This window comes from Calonectris borealis, chromosome 26 (genome assembly GCF_964195595.1).
Source record: "Calonectris borealis chromosome 26, bCalBor7.hap1.2, whole genome shotgun sequence".
Lineage (NCBI taxonomy): Eukaryota > Metazoa > Chordata > Aves > Procellariiformes > Procellariidae > Calonectris > Calonectris borealis.
Genome location: NC_134337.1, coordinates 1199057 through 1215672, shown reverse-complemented (window position 1 = coordinate 1215672; position 16616 = coordinate 1199057). Strand labels below are relative to the sequence as shown.

General features: G+C 58.7%; 1 protein-coding gene across 5 annotated transcripts; it reads left to right on the top strand.

Annotated features, from left to right (window-relative positions):
* Positions 1 to 5794: 5794 nt before the first annotated feature.
* On the top strand, positions 5795 to 15916 carry PTPN7 (protein tyrosine phosphatase non-receptor type 7). 5 transcript variants are annotated; one of them, XM_075173988.1, is made up of 10 exons: positions 5795 to 5896; positions 7313 to 7541; positions 7991 to 8174; positions 8627 to 8711; positions 9389 to 9465; positions 11951 to 12088; positions 12965 to 13075; positions 13688 to 13845; positions 14723 to 14836; positions 15383 to 15916. In XM_075173988.1, exons 2-10 carry the CDS (start codon positions 7411 to 7413, stop codon positions 15474 to 15476), a joined length of 1092 nt encoding a protein of 363 aa, XP_075030089.1. In that variant the 5' UTR covers positions 5795 to 5896; positions 7313 to 7410; the 3' UTR covers positions 15477 to 15916. The 5 variants fall into 5 exon arrangements, with proteins under 5 accessions (XP_075030089.1, XP_075030090.1, XP_075030091.1 ...); XM_075173989.1 differs by having other exon boundaries at positions 11948 to 12088; positions 13745 to 13845; XM_075173990.1 differs by having other exon boundaries at positions 11948 to 12088; positions 14728 to 14836.
* The last annotated feature ends 700 nt before the right edge of the window (positions 15917 to 16616 follow it).

Below are 16616 nucleotides of genomic sequence, written 5' to 3'. Positions count from 1 at the left end.
TGCACCCCTCTTTAACCCACAGCGGCACCAACCCTGCATTGTTGCTAGCCCCACACAGATGGGGCTGGTGGTTCACCTGCTTTGCCTCTGCCTTTCTGTTTGCAAAGTTGGAGGAAAGCTCAGCTTGTTTGCAGGAGATGTGGGAGAGTATCTAATTCCAGAAACCAAAAGTGGTCCTGCTCAGCAGTCATTCAAAGAAGGAAAAAAAAAACCAAACAGTTAAGCAAGAAATTCAGGTGAATTTCCATCCTTTTTGGTTCTCCTTGAAGAGAGGGGCAGGAGTGCATGGGCTGGCAGGATCAGCGGCAGATGCCTTGAAAAAATGAAACAGCAATTGCTTAATTGCTTCCAACCAGAGCTGGGCAGTGGCAGGAGCAAACTCTGCGCAGACCATCACTGGCAACGGGGAGGAAGGTCACACGTTCGCTCCCTCCGGCTCTCCCTCCTCAGTATCAGCTCCATCCCAGCGGGATGCCCCAGGGTCCAGGCTCATGTGCAGCGCTCGTCTGCAGGCTCTGTGCTCCCCGCAGCCCCGCCGACACGGGCTGCGTGTGGCGGACGTTTGCACACCACGGCACAGAGTGCCAGGGCTGTCCTTGGGAATGCGCTCACGCGGAGGAAGCTGGAGTAGCGAGACGCTGTTCTCTGGGAAAAGCGATCTGCAGAAGTGCTTCGCTCAGCTCCCGGGTCCTGGCTGCCCCCAGGCCAGCGGGCACGTGACGCGGAGCCCCCCGATGCCGTACCGTAGCTGGGCTGTTCACATCCCCCACGGCCGGCTCTGCGGGATGCTCAGGCTAATTGCATAGTCCTTCTCACACCTGCTGGGAGCTGATCGGCTGGTTTTAACAGAGTCTGCTGAATCCCGAGGCAGCCGCTTCACCTTCAAGCCTATGAGCGATGTTTAGGCAGCGAAGGAGATGAGCTAATTTCCAAAACCCTGCAGGACGTCCTGAGCTCCCAGCCATGTCAGCGGGAGCAAGACCAGCCCTGTCTGAGCGCTGGACCCAAAGGTGACGGAGGCCCAGCGAAACGAGGCCGTGGTGCGGTAGGCAATCCCAGGGGAGTGAGACCGTGGGGCACCATCTGTGTTTTGGGTGCTAGTTCGGTGCCTGCCTGGGCTCAGGTGACTTTGAAGCTACACTGCTGTTTAGAGAGGGTGAGGAGTGGTTCTGGGGTGTGTGGATTAGGGCGGGGTGGCTGGGAAAGCAGGCTTGTACTTGGGAGGCTGGAGAGCAGAAATGGGAGTAAGGACTGGCTGGGTTTAGTGGGGAGAACAACTCCCAGTCTGAAGCTGGGAGCTGCTGTTTGCATGAAGGGAGCTGACTACGAGGATGTGGCCAGAGGATGCTCAGGGTGCAAGATGACCCCATGGAAGTGGAGTTGTAAAATGCAAGTGAACAACCCGCACGTACAAGTCAGGGATAAATCCAGATCTCCCTCCCTGAAGCACCAGCTCTGTAGGGTCCCCACGTCCTGCTGGGCTTGCTGAAAATAAATGCACCCCCATACAGCCCCTTGAAGATCCCTGAGGCTCTCTCACAAACTTCTCCAGTCCCTATATCCCAACTCATGACCCTAATGCCCAGGTGTCCACAAACAGGGGACACACGGGATCCCATGCCTGGCACATCTCTGGGTGCCTCACGTTGGGCCAGGGTGGATGGCTAATGTGGTAACAGCTTGGACCCTTTCCTCTGCGGGTGCCCCTCCATCACCAGTCCTCTGCTGTCCCAGCACCACTCTGGGCATCATCATCCCAAAACACAAACGCCACACTCACCCATCCTGCTCGCTATGTTGGGCATTGGGATGCTGTGAGGCTGGGACGCCTCTGGGGACAGGACAAGGCTGGGGCTTCTGCAGCGAGGCAGGGGAGGGATCCAGCAGCCGGGAGGCTATTCTCCCTGCAGCAGTCCTGCTCTCCACATGGGCTGTGCGAACGCGAGGATGAAGGCCACCCTTGAGGGATCCGGGCACTGACACCCCACTGCCACCAAGGTCAGAGGAGAGGGGAGTGCTGGGGACAAGGGACGTTCCTGTTCTGGGCCCTGCCCCCTCCTACCCCACCAGGGGAGGGAGGGAAGATGGCGAAGGGCACAGCTGTGGCCCTATGGGACCCAACCCAGAGCCATTTCCTTCAGTGCTGCTTCCCCCCATCTGCTTCTGGGCTTTGCCCTCCAGGGACTGCCTGGTTCCTCTTTGCCTGTGGCAGCTTGCGATGGAGGTGGCTGCCCTGGAGTCCTGATCCTGCCCTGACAGCAAACTGTCCCTGGGTGGGAGTCTGCCCCCAGCCTCTTCCCTCGAAGCCAGGCCCTACTGTAGGTGCTCCATAGCCCCAGGAGCCCCTTCTTGTAGGACCCGGCAGCTGCCCCATGCTCTGCACTCCGTGCCAGCCTGATGCATCCAGTGCAGAGCTGGTCGTACAACATGGGACAAGCATGGCTGAACAGTGATGCACGGCCCCTTGCCTTGCACCGCTGGCCAGAGCAGCTCCTGGCTTTTTGCTCACCATTGCACCCCTCTGCAGACCCAGCCTGTGTCCCTCAGGAGGAGCGGGGTGGCAGCATTATCTTCCAAGCTGGGGCGCAGAGGTGGGCAGAAGTAGTGTGTACAAAAGTGTGTGTGTGCACCTCTGGGACTTCACTGCTCTGCAGAGGCCAGCATGCCCTTCTCTCTGCAGAGGGTATTTGCATGCCCTTCTCCTGCATGGGTGGACACCGGTGTGTAAACAGGGACTGTAAACAGGACGTTCACTCTGCACGTGCGGGCGTGCATCCCGCCCGTGTGCTCCTGCGGGAGCCATGATGGCCAGGTGGAAGTACGCTGAGGTCCATTTGTGCACCATCAAATGCATGTAGGGGTCAGGAGGTCTCAGCAGTGCAGATTTTTCTGCCCCTGGGAGCCTGGGCCATGGCACATCCCTGCACCACATCTCTGCTTCCCTCCTGCATTCCCACCATCCTGGATGAGTTCCCATGGCCAGGACAGTCCCTTCAGTCTCCATCAGTGCTTTCTGGATAAGGAAAAGCCAAAGGGGGTCAGGTGTTGTTCCCAGGGGCTCTGTCCTGGGTGTCCTTCTTGGTCCCAGCTGGCACAGGTACACGTGTGGCTAGCAGAGCCAAGCCAGTGGCATGGGGAGGTCCATAAGTGGCAGAGGGAAAGTGTTGCAGGGTCTTCTCTGGTACTTCCCTGAGCATGAGTACCTTGATGTTGTATGGCTTCAGAGGAGAGGATACACTGTGTCTCAGTATCTGTTTCCTCCTTTTACCCCTGGGCATGGTCTCACTGAAGCACAGGAGTGACCCAGGTACCAGGGCAACCAAACAAGGTCATTTTGCAAAGGGAGTGCATCTGCATCCTTCGCTGCAGCTTTCAGGAGGATTTCATGACCAAGGCAGAACCTGGCAGGAGAAGGAAGGGTCTTACTGCTGAGGGGATCCCAAACCCTCTGAAATCAAGGATTTGAAATCAAATCTTTTAAATCACACTGGGCCATGGATCACTAAAATTGACAGCACACAGGGAGCTCTTGGCCTCCATAAAAGTCTTTTTCCACACCACTTTTGCAGCTTGGCCTTGTTTCTTGGATAAAGCCATGTTTTGGTGAAAGGTTCCCATTCCCTTTGGGAAAAAAGGGTCAAAATCCAGCTCCCAAAGGCTGGTGCTGCCCTCTGGTCTCCCGCTCACTGTGCTCCGTGCAGAGGAGCAGTACGTGCCCGTGGTACCTCTCGGGTGCAGTGAGGGCCTCCGGACATCCCAGCTCTGGGGATTGGAGCCCCGTTTCTCTGCATCTTTGAGTGCTGCTAGGTTTTGTGGATGTTCCCTGGGCCCTACAAGATCTGCACGGGTCCAGCCGTCTCCGTCCTCCCCATCGCAGGCGCCTGGCAGTTGGGCAGGTTGGGGGTGAGTGTGGGCGCAACGGATATCACCGACACATGCCCAGTGACTTGCGTATGCTGGCGGCTCTGCGGTATCTGCCCCAATGCCATGCTGAGCTTGTCCCTTGCTTGTCCCAGTGCCAGAGGAACAGGGCGGCCAGGAGGCAGCAGGTCTGTGCAGGTTTGGGCCAGCAAAAGGCAGGAAGGGCGGCCCCAGGGGTTTGCATCTTGACTGCATCCTCAAGGACCCATTGAGCTCAAAGCCACCCAGATGGGAGGGGTGTCCACTACACTAAGAGGGCAGATAGAGTCCCAGCCTCAGCCTTGCTGAGGAAGGAAGCTTCTGCATTGTCTGACAGGCTGATACTTCAGGAAAGAACCCTCTTTGTTTACTCTGGTCCCTATTGAGGACAAGTTTATGCGGCCACCTTGTTAAGTACTGCACTGCTCGTCATCTTAGGAAGAATTCTCAGTCAGAAGACAGAGGGTGGGAGGAAAGGGCAGTGCTGGGCCTTGTTTGTCTGTGGTGGGCCTGTCTCTAGGCACCTACAGCCAAGTTCTTTCATCCCACATAGGACAGGGAGTAATTCCTCAGTCCATCCTCAGGCCTGATGTAAAGTCCAGTTCAGGTCTGCAGAGGCTGCTGGCACCCTGGGATCTACTTGTAAGACACAGATGCTGGTGGCCCTTGTCTCCAGGATAAAGTTGCTCTGCTGCTGGCCAAGCCCAGCACTTTGCTCTGGAGCTTGGTCCCTCTGATCTCCCAGCTCTTGGGTAAAAGGCGGCACTGATAGGGTCTCCCACGGGCCACCAGTGAAGATGTTGTTTTCAGGATGAAACTCTGGCACCCTGGCACCCCCTTGCACGCACGTTCCTGCAAACACACAGGCATGCACAGACGCGCACCTCTCCAGCACAGTGACCTGCAGTGCCTGCACCGCACATCCCAGGGACGGCCTGGTCACTGCAATGAGCTGGGCTGGAGATGGCCCCGGGCGGCGGGCTCTCTGGGGCAGCAAGGAGGTGCCAGTGGAGCGGCCGGGGGGAGAAGGCGTTTGGGATGTGACGTCCATGGTGGCTGGCGGGGAGGCAGTGGGAGCCGCTGCAGCGCAGTGGGGTGGGGGCAGAAGAGGAAGGAAGGGTGCAGTGTCTCTGCGCAGCGCCTGGGCAATAACAAACAGGAAGAGCGGCAGGGCTGCGGCAGCAGGCATCGGCAGGAAGGATGTGCAGTGCCCCAAGGGCAGACCCGTCCTACCTGAGCCAGACCCTCCAGGGACCTTCCTCCCATAATACACCCCCCGCCCTGCCCTGCTGGGGAGCGGGAGCCCGCGCGCCTTCCCCTGAGGTGCCCAGGGATGGCACGAGGACCACACTGCGCACGGCTGGGCATGGAGGGTGGGAGGCACCGGGCCCTGGCTCGCCCTACAGCAGGATGGGGAATGGCTGGCGTGCAGCCCGGGCAAGGGGATACGGCCCGGGTGGCAGGGAAGGGAGGACTCATCCTGGCTCTCTATGGGGCAGGTGGGGTCTGGTGTCCCCAGAGCAGCAGCACTGCACCATGTGAAGCATCCCACCATGACCCTGCTGCCAGCGGTCCCAGTCCCATGGCCGGGTCTCGCCCGTCGCTCCATGCCCCATGGGCTGGCACCGGCACTGGCCATGGCCGGTTGCAGAGGGCACTGAGCACACCCCACCGGCCATGCTGGAGATGCCTGTGGAGGCAACCCAGGATTTTGGGGGAGGCAGGGCTGCGCCCGCAGGCACAGGACGGGTGTTCACTGGCGGGGAGTGGGGCTGGGGCTGCAGGCGGCCTGGCGGAGCTGAGCCGCAGCGATGTGGCCGGTATGTGTGTGGGCGGCAGGCAGGGTGGGGGAGAAGGAGGGAGAGGAAGCGGCAGAGGCAGCAGCTCCTTTGATAAGCAGCTTCCTGAACACTTTCAAACCGTGGTGGTAGACCGACACGCGCGGCGCCTGCGGGCCTGTGCCAGGACCGACTGAGCCCACGCCGCAGGGCAGCAGGTAGGCAGCCCCCCAGCCCATCCATGCCGCCCGCTGGAGAGGGGACCCCCGCCAGGCAGTGCTGGGCCCTGGCGCCCATGGGCGGTGGGCATGTGCTCGCTGCCGGGCAGCCCTGGGCAGGGCTGGGATGCTGGGCAGGGTGATGGGGACACTCTCCCTGCAGGTGCCGGCAGCTGGGGCTCTTCCCAGGGCCCTCCCTCTTGGCTGGGGCATCTCCCAGGTGTTTCCTGGCCGGTGTATGAGGGACGGCTGCTGGGTTGGAGCCTGCTGCTGTCTCTGACCAGGATCTCCCCTGGTGCTGCGACTCCTTGGGAGCAGCCGCTCTTGCCCTGCCTGGCTGGGGGACAGGCCCCCCAGGGCGCCCTGCGTGGGGCACGGGGATGGTGCACGTGGGTAGCGGTGGCATTGCCACCCCCAGAAATGCCGCCGGGCAGCAGGGAGTCATGGGGAACAGCTCCTGCCCCAGCCGCATCCCCAAACAGTACGGCCACAGTGTAGACCCGATTCTCTGCAGGACCTCCCTGAGCTGATGAGTTACCTGGGATCCCACTCTTTTCCCATCGAGAGCTCAGCATCCCCTGCCCCTTTGGGTCCATCTCCTCTTCATGAAGGGAGCTGGGGATGAGAAGGAGCCTCATGAACCCAGGGTGCTGCCTGCACCGTGAGGAGCTCTGCCCAGAGGTGAACCAGCATCGCCTGCATCTCCCCGCCCCTGCCAGGAGCTGTCCCAGGGCTGGTGGCGATGGAGCCCTGGCATCCTCCTCCAGCTGGGCTACCCCATCACCTCTTGTTCAACCACCCAGATACAGCAGTTTGCTCTTGACGGTTGCTGAGACCTGTGGGATGGAGGAGGCTGTCCCAGGGTCTCCCTGGCCAGAGCTGCAAGGCTGTTGAGGGTGCTGGTGCCGTGTCTCCCAACAGCAGGAGCTGGCCAGGCTCCTTGTGGTGCCTACAGCCGAACCCGTCTCACCTGCTGAATGCTGCTGTGCTCATGTGGGTCCCAGCTCTCCCTCCTCCCCATTATGTCCCCAGGCTGAAGCAGGCATACCAGGGAAGGGCTGGAAACACACGGCAGTGTGTGTTTCCCATGGAGGTGGAGAGCATCTTGGGCTCCCCCAAAACTAGACCACGCTCCGCCAACACAGCGCGTGGGTGTCCTCCGCTCGGTGCAAGCAGATGGCCATAGGTGACATGCCCGGGGTCACCAGTGGCTGCCTATGTGGGCTGCAGTGCTGCGGGTGTCCCGGAGGGTGAACATGCTGGAGCTCTCCCTATGTCACCTGCCTGGATGCAGGGCCTGGGGGTCCCGGTTCCAGAGCAGCTGAGGACCCAAAACCTGTCCCTTGCTTAGGGACCATTCATCAGGGGGTCCGCTCAGCCTCATGGTATCTCTCACATCTGCCTTTTCTTTTCCAGCCGCTTCTCCTCCGATGGCTCCTTGATTCCCCGGGAGCTGAGGGTCCCCCGTGTCCACTCCCTGTGCTTCAGGACGAGAGCTTTGTGGCTGCCGCAGCATGGTACAAGCCTGCTTGGTGTGCTCCAGAGTTCATAACGGCAGCCTGACAGCTTGGGCAGCCGGGGCAGACATGGACAAGACGGATAAGCCCAGTCCGTCTGCCAAGAAGCACGTGCGTCTTCAGGAGAGGTGAGTGTGGCTGGACAGTGCCTGCAGCCTGAACCCTGCCCATCTCAGCCCAGATGGTGGGTACCCACAGCACAGCTCATCCCCAGGGCTTGGGCTCCCCCGAACTTTCTTCCCCCAGCTCAGCCCTGCCAGCCTGCTGCCTGCCAACTTGTGCAAATGCCAGGTCTGAGCGTGGAGACAGCCCTGACCCACCCCAGTCCAGCCTGGGCCAAATCTAGACATTGGGCTTTGAGGGCTTTCCAGCAAAAAGGTGAAATGACCAGCTAGTTCGTTGTTCCTCAACCCCCCCGACTTCTGGGGTCTCTGCCTGGCCCCTTTCTTCATCCTCTGTTATTCTCTGCCTGACTTTTGCTCGGTGTGGGGTGGTTTTAACTGGTGATATGGCAGGATGGGCTGCCCTCCTGTCCTGGGGTAGCAGAGGGTCAGCCAGGGACCCCTTTGCCTCACAGGAGGGGCTCCAATGTGTCGCTGATGCTGGACATGAGCTCGCTGGGGAGCGTGGAGCCCATCCAGCCCGTCTGCACGCCGCGGGACATCACACTGAAGTTCCTGAGGACATCCAGCCATGTGCTGAGGAGAGAGGAGCTCCAGCAACGTGCCCGGAGCCTGACACAGCTCCAGGAGGAGTTTTCGGTACGATGCTCCTCTCCCCTCTCCCTCTTCATACGAGGATGACAGGGGCTGGTGGTGGTGGGGACTGGCAGGGGTGGACATCTCTGAGGGAGGCTCTGAGCCCAGCTGTGCCTCACAGTACCGGTGGCAGGGAAGGCGATGAGGGCAAACAGGGGCGAGGGGTGTCCTGGATATCCCCTGGCTGCCCGCTCCCTTGTGCACACAAGTCCCCCTTGCGTCCCTGGAAATCTTGTCCTGCCCTCCTGTGCCAAGCTCTTCTCCCCAGATGGCCTCTCTGAAGGTGTCCCAGCAAATCTGGACTAAGGACAGGGCTCATCCCAGGAGCTGACATCTCTGGTGATGCTGCTAGGTCCCTGGGTCAGCCTCTCATTGCCTGGGGGACCAGCTCTGCCACGACGAGGGGACACAAGCCAGAGCAATGGAGTTTTCCTCATAGTTGTTCTCTCCTGCAGAAAATCCCAGCCAACTTTGTCAGTCCAGAGGAGCTGGAGATCCCTGGACGTGCCTCGAAGGACAGATACAAAACCATCCTCCCCAGTATGTGGCACTGCATACCTTTGCCTCACATTTGCCCAGGTGCCATGTGCAGGGAGGGGGGTTTGTGCGCACGCATGTGTGTGTGCATGGGTGCTTGTGCATGGGAGAGGGTGACTCCGAGCAGCCTTGGCACCAGGGTGGGCACTCCTGGGTGCTCTTGGTGTTCCTCCTGTGCTTGTTCCTGCTCCCCATGTTGCAGGAGCTGGGTGCTGGGTTGCAGGGGGTGTACACTGTGTTATGGGGTGGTATGTGGGGAGCTACTCCTTGGGGTGTATTCCCAGGGTGTGCAGCGCATGACAGCCCAGCCTGGGTTGCTCCCTGCCACTGTGGGGGCCTTACATGTCCCAAGGGCACGTCGCTAGGGGTATAAAGACTGAGAACATTATAGGAGGACTCGTTTGGGTTCTAATCAGGCACTGTGGGAGGGCCCGGGGGGGTTATTGCCTGGGGAGTGAGTTACCCCACATGCTCACTGTGGTGCAGGCAGGTTTGGGCATGGCTGTCCGTATCCTGCCATGGTAGTGAGGGTGAAGTGGGGCAAGAAGGGGCCTGAGGGAGGGAGCATGGCACGGAGCTGGGAGGACTCAGTCTCCAGCCTCTGGAGCTGAGGCAGGGAGGATGGGCAGGGTCAGGCTCTGACAGACTGTCTCTGGGGTAATGCCTGCCACCTCTTTCAGATCCTGAGAGCCGGGTCTGTCTCAGGAGGGCAGGGAACCAGGAGGAAGACAGCTATATAAACGCCAACTACATCACGGTGAGTGTCGTGCCTGGTTGGAGTGCGGGTGGTCTCCCAGGTCCTGCAGCCCATGGCTCACAGGGCATCGGGCTGCAAACTCCTCGGTGCTGCAGGTGCCATGCTGGGACCTGCATGCCGGGGCACTGACTGTGACCCACTCTCCTGGGGCAGCAGTCTGAACTTGCCACCCCTTTCTGAGCTGGGGAGATGCGGCTCCATCCGCGCAGGGCAGACACACTGTCCCTTTTGGTGGGAAAGCCTCATAAGGTGGCTGCTCTTGGCTCCGGCTGCTTGGGCGGGTTGAGCACCCGTACGGGCTCCCTCACAGTGGCTTCTCCATGTCTTCCTCATGCACTAATCCGTTGTCTGGTAAGGCCACAGGAGGCAAGCCATGTCAACAGAGCATCGCAGCCCAGTCCTGTTCAACCCTTACACATCCAGGAATTTCCTCTCCGCTCAGGGGATTTGTTGCAATTCCCCAAGAAAGCTAACAAAGGGGAGGACATGGCTTATCTTTGACACCTGATGGGGTCCCTTTCCAGAGCCTGAGAAATCCCCAGACCCAAGGGTGTTACTTCAGGCAGCCTGATTTATGATAATCATCCTCCTGTGCAAATGATCCCTTCCAGGCTGCAGTCTCACTTGTTGTGCTGAACCGTATGTCACCCTAAACCAGGCTCTGGTGTCAGCCAGGTACCTGCTTTGCCTGGTTGGTAGGCTTCTTTCTGAGCAATTTATCTCATTTCAGCATCGTTCCCCTTGGACAGACCAGGGGTACTGGGAAGCAGAGGTGGGTCCACAGCCACCCTGGGTGCGTTGCAGTCAGGAGAGCGTGGGAATGCGGGACTCAGAAAAGTAGCCCACAAAAGTGCCCTCTGGTATGACGGGCAGACCCCTGGAAGGTGGTCTGAGGGCACAGGTTGGAGCTGGAGGGCATTTAGTACAGAAACATTTCTTTTCTGATGGGTGTGATCCAACGAGGCAGCAGCAGTGTGAACTGCCAGCATCCTGCGCTGAGGGTCAAAGTCTGCCTTTGGACACAGGAGCACCATGCTGAAAACTGTTGGGAGGCTTGCTGGTCCAAATGAAGGTTTGAACATGGGCAGCAGAGGACTACTTTTAGAGTAGTCTTCTGAAGCAGCCTGGCAGCCTGCAGCTTCACATCGGGTGACACCATCACCCTGCCCACAAGCATCAGGGTGTACATGAGCACATGGCATCCTCTCCGTTTCACACGAATGCTAACAAAAATGCCCATCCCCATCTCACACGTGCACATATATGTGCACACAGATGAGCACACGAGTGCCTACACATCCCTGTGTGGAGCTGGTATTTTCTGACCCCTTCCTTCCACTTACCTCATGTTTCCTAGGAAAAAGAAATAATCTTGAGGCAAGAGAAAAGGGCTATACAAAATGTTCCTGAAAACGTTCCTCCCCCTTGGCTGGGCCAGTGCAACTTCTTGTGGGACCAAACTGTTAACAGGATTGCTGGAAAGACCTGGATTAAATCACAGGGGTTTAGGTGCATTTTTAACTGAGACCTCTTTTGACAAAGCCATAAAGCTCTGCCTGGAGTGCTGTGTACTCGCTTTTCCAAAAGCTGTGGGTGCTGTTGGTGCCTCCCCCAGCATCCCCAGGGCATCCTCAGCTGGGTCCCTGACTCTTTGCTGTACTGCCAAATTGCATCTTCAGCTGGGAGCTGCAGCAACACGTTACTGACCCCGTTACCTTCCCACACCTCTCCCTGCGCCTGCCCCCCAGCTCCTGCCTGGTGCCGCTGCACACTCCCCCCTCTGCTGGGCCAGCAGCTCTGCCCGTGAGGCCATGGTTGGAAGCAGGAGCTGAGCAGGACTCAGAGCACCTCCAAGCTCTTCTATTTCTTTGGCAATTTTATACCGGGGGAGGAAGTGACCATGGAGGCAGAGGGTGCTTGGAGCTGTGAAACAGAGCTTGGGGCAGAGGCAGGGCAGAGGCCTGTGCCGACCACCCCTCCAAGTGTCCCCAGATCCAGCCTTCCCGCTGCTGGGCACCGCCACGTCTCCTCCTACGCCTGGCGGGAGGCAGCACTGGTGGGACCCAGCTGGGACTATCCCAGGTCCCAGCCAGATTAGAGTAGATGACTTCTGCTTGTCCTTGGGGAAATGCCTCTGGTGAGAAGCGTCCTACCTGTGTGAGCTCTGCCTCGTCAAGGTGTCCATCATGCCGGCTATCGTCATACCAATAACCTGGGGATGCTTGCAAGGAGCTTGGGTGCACATGGCTTGCTCCATGAGCTTGCTCCTGGATTGTAGGTCTGGGAGGATGGAGAGGATGTCTGGTAGCTCCTGATCAGGTCTATAAAAGCATTTCAAGGACAGGTTTAGCAGGAAATAGGCCGTGTGGCTCAGCCTCTCACCTGTAGAGGAAGACAACTACCACAAGAGCTGGGGTGGCCTGGAGACAGGCTCCCCTTGCACGTCAGGGTCCCCCGGCGTCACTGAAGACCATGTGCTCAGCAGGGTTATGCGGGGCGGCCCCGGGAGTACATTGCCACCCAGGGACCCATGCTGAACACCGTGACTGACTTCTGGGAGATGGTGTGGCAGGAGGAGGCGCCCCTCATCGTCATGATAACCAAGCTCCAGGAGCGCAAAGAGGTACTGTTGTCCCTCCCCAGGCCCAGGCACAGCACCCCAGCCAGGAGCAAAGGGTGGGGTGGGGTAATAGCAACAGTAAAGGGTTATGTGAGACCAAATGTGGGGTCTGAGCACCTGCTTGCTTTCTCTGCTTTGCTCTCAGAGGGTACCTCTGATCGATCACACATGGAAGAGGAGAGCCTCAGGGCTGCAGCCTTGGCCCCATCCGGCAAAGCCTCTCCTCCTCACGTGGCCTCTCGTGCTCTGGGCATGCCTTGCCAGCTGGATAATAGGATAAAGAGATTAGGGCAACCCCTGGGAGAGGGAGCAGAGGCAGCAGTCCGCAGTGTCCCTCCAGCCCCAAGCAGCTCTCCTCCCACGCTGGGACCTCTCAGTCAGTAGATCCAGGCTGGGATGGGAGCCGGCTGCATTGTGCCCTGCGTGGCAGCCGCCCTGTGTCTTGGCTGGGATCCCTGGCTCCCCGTCCAAGCAGCAGCTGTCTGGGGGAACTCACCCTCTCTTTCCTGGCCATGTCCTTCCTCCCTTCTCTCCCTGGCTGGTGCAGCATCCCTGTGCCCTCCAGTGGGCAGGCTGAGTCCTCCTGGGTCTGGCAGGGCACGGACTGGCCCAGGCACAGCTCCAGAGGTTTTGGGGAGAGCCGTGCAGCCCCGGGGTCTGAAAGCAGTGCTTGGGAAAGGGTGCAGGGGGAGCAGATGTGGGGAGAGGGATCTATCCCTTCCTTAGCTTCCACTCTGTATCACTCCACATCCACCTTCCCCGCTCCCCCACACCTCCCCAAGATGTCCCTTCCCCTTTGCACTGAGCAAAGCATAGCTCAGACATCCAGTGGGTGCCCTGAGCATCTCCACAGCCATGAACCCTGCCTTGTTCTTTCAGAAATGTGTCCACTACTGGCCGGAGAAGGAGGGCACCTACGGCCCCTTCACCATCTGCGTGCAGGGGGTGAGCGAGTGTGTGGAGTACGTAATCCGGGATCTCTCCATCCAGGTGGGTTCGAGCTCCATCCTGGGGTCAGAGGGGGAGCCCAGCAGGGCCTGGCAGTGCCCTGACACCCCCAGGCTCTCTAACAGGATGGCAATGCTGTGTGACAGGCGAGCAGAGGGTTCATGGCTCAGAGAGCTGGGTCTTATGAGCCCCCTGCCAGAGGAGGGGTCTGCAGAGCTCCTGCCTGCCCGAGGAGGCTGAGAGGGAGTAGGACCCAGCCCTGGAGGGGAGAGGATAGGGGGTCAGCCACAGAGAGCTTCTCTATTAGCCCTTTGCTGTTTGCACTGTGCCATTGGGCTCTGCCCCATGGGTTCTCCAGAGTCATCCTGGGCTGACGCTAGCCAAAAGGATCTTGCTGGCTTTGCCTGGACTGTGGGGATGGTATTGGGACACTCTGCATCTGTTCCCATCTTCTGGAATGGGACACTTCCCAGTGTGCCTGGCCCAGGGGTCTCTCCTGAGCATCTGGCAGAGGCTCAAAGAGGGATTTGGGAGGAGAGCACATGAGATGGGCACAGGCTGCGTGGCCTCTGCTTGAGCTGGACTCAATGCCTTCATTTGGCCCAGCCCAGCAAGTCTGTGCTCCTGTCTCCTGATTTTTTTCTTCTGAAAAAGCTTGAAGGTGAATGCCGCCAGGTCAAACACATCCTCTTCCCTTCCTGGCCGGACCAGCAGACACCCGAGTCAGCCAAGCCCCTGTTGCACTTGGTGTCCAAGGTGGAGGAGGCTCTCCAGGCTGCAGCCAGCCCAGGGCCCATCATTGTGCACTGTAGGTAAGAGCTTTCCCCTCACTCGAGCCCCTGTGTGCCCTTCACCTTGGGGTCAGTCTTCAAATGCCGGAGAGGAAAATCCCACGTGTGAATGCTCATGAGCTGGTCCCGCTGTGGTGCAGAAATCCCAGAGCAAAGCATCCCCATAGCCGTTGTTCAACCAGCAACTCCTGTCCTGGCATCAGGATGGTTGCATTAGCATGGTGCACACTGCCCTGTAAAGAAATCCGATTTGCACCTGGGTCTGTGGGCAGTGAGGTGGGAGCAGGAGAGCTCTGCAGGGTCAGGACCCAGCCACCAGACCCACGGCAGATCCACGGCTCAGGCTCCACGGCGCTTCCTCTGCCACTGAGCATGGTCTGTGGCTCGGCTATGAAGCTGTTTTTCAGGGCAGCCCTCCTGGAGGAGGTGGCCTCTGTGCATTTTCTCTCACTGCTAAGTGAATTTGGGGACAGTGGAGCAGAGCGCCCAGTCGTCCCTATGCAACACACTTGGCATGTGATGCTGCAGGCTGGCCTGCCCCAGGGCAAACCACTCGGTGCCTGGGGTTAGAGCACAGATGGGAGGGGAGGTGAAGGGACTGCAGAGACCACTGCACTGTGCAGGAATGGGGGGCACAGACTGGTTTTGTGCTTCCAGAGCGGCCTCAGCTGGGCCGTGCAACATGGCAGGACCCCCTTGCCATGGCAGAGTGACACCAGCCCATGTCTTTTGGTGTCTGGCTAAGAAAGTTGGTCTGGCAGCTGGGACAGGGACCTCAGCATCCCTCCAGGAAGAAATCGTGTCAGCAAACCAATCCAGGAGTATGCCCAGCTTGGACAGACCAAGGTCCAGGCAGTGGATGTTGTCACTGCTCAGCACAGCTGTGTCTGTCCCGCAGCGCAGGCATCGGCCGGACGGGCTGCTTTATCGCTACCAGGATTGGGTGCCAGCAGCTGAAGGACAAGGGGGAGGTGGATATCCTGGGAATCGTGTGCCATCTCCGCATAGACAGGTGGGTGCTCAGAGCAGGCTGCTCCTTGGAGGGTCCTGCTGGGTGCCAAGCCTGGGAGGAGGATGCGGGAGGGACGTCGGGATGGGCATCGCGAGGGGGCATGGGGACAATTTTTGATGGAAACCAGAAGGGTTGCTGAAAGATGCAGATGTGGCAACAGCAAACTGCCCAGCACCGGGGTGGTTTTGCTGTCAGGGCTATTGTAGCTCTGAGGACCTGATGACATGAGGGAGAGGAGGGCGGCTCTGAACCTGGCAGCTGGTTTGCCCCTTCCAGCTCAGCCACTAAATTCAGAAACACTTGATTTTGCCACTTTTGAAGGAGAAGTACCGGTAAAAATTAGGGCCAAATCAGTTGCTATCTGCATTTTGAACAGTCCACCAATGGTTCTGGGCCCAAATACTCTTTGGGCAGCTCTGGCAGCTGTTTCAGATGTACCTGGGCGTGGTGGGTGAAGCAGGGATATTTGTGCCCCGGGAGCGGGGAGCCAGGGACGGGGCTGTGGGCTTTGGCGAGGTGTCAGCAGGATCTGCGTTTCCCTTGCAGAGGCGGCATGATCCAGACGAGTGAGCAGTACCAGTTCCTCCACCACACACTAGCTCTCTACGCTTCCCAGCTGCCCGAGGCGGGAGGCCACTAGCGCAGGGCTCCCACCAGGCTGCTGGCTCCCTGCTCCGACCTCTCCAGCCTCTGGGACACCTCCAGCAAAACTGCTTACGGCTGCCGCCAGGCCACAGAGCAGCAGCATGAGCATCCCTCAGGATGAGCACAGCTGAGCAAACCCATGGGGATTGTGACCCTGGGGACCAGCAGGATTTGGCGGGTTCACATGAGGGATTCAGTGGGTGCTCGGGGTGGCCGTTGCTGCTGGCTTGAGGCAGATTTCACCCCTGGAAAGAAGCTTTGGCTTTTAAAACGTGCAACGTTCTATCCTCAACCAGAGGAGCAAGCTGTGTGGAGGAATTGAAGCTGGGTGAGCGTCGGGAGCACGGTTTGCCTTTTAGCTGCACAGAAATGTTTAACCCATTAGACGTGGAGCTGGTACAATTACCCTGCAAATAAACAGAGCCTCTCTCCTGACTGTGTATTGTCTGTGGGCAGAGGCTGCGCTGCATGCAGGGCTGGGCTTGCTCCAAACATGTGCCGTGATGCTCTTCTTCCTAAAGATACACCCTGATGATTTGGTACAAAAGGTGCACAGTTGCCTTCGTTACATGGCTTGCTTTCCTCTCCACCTTCGGCCAACACCTTCGCAACAGCCTTAAAAGTACGGGACATTCCTAAGCGCGTCTGCTGTTTTGCAAGCGACATGTTCCCAATTGCCTTTTGTTGCACAAGGGTGGGGGTTTTGCATTCTTGGTTTTTTGCTGAAATCAGAATAAAATAATATTTAGGTTTTTTTCACTGATAAGTTCAGGGGAAAAAAAGGAAGAAGAAAGAGAAACATTTTGGCACAAAGCATGGAGATGGAAATATTCTGTAAAATACTTTAAAACTATTCAAAACTGGACCTCAGCTGATGGGCGTTGCACACCCTGTTGGGCAGTCAGGACTGATAAGGACCTGAGGGCTGCCCAGCCTGCGCCTGCCCATGCCCACAAGCCCTGATGTGGCCTGCTCAGTGGGTGAGATTCAGGGAAAAAAGCGTAAATCCTCTTGCTGAGAGAGACTGACCTTGCCTTGGCTCCTGGAGCATCCCCAGATCAGGGCTGTGTGCATGGACTCCCCTCCACCACTCTGAGGGTTCCCAAAATGCAGTTGAATGGCTGCCCAATGTTTT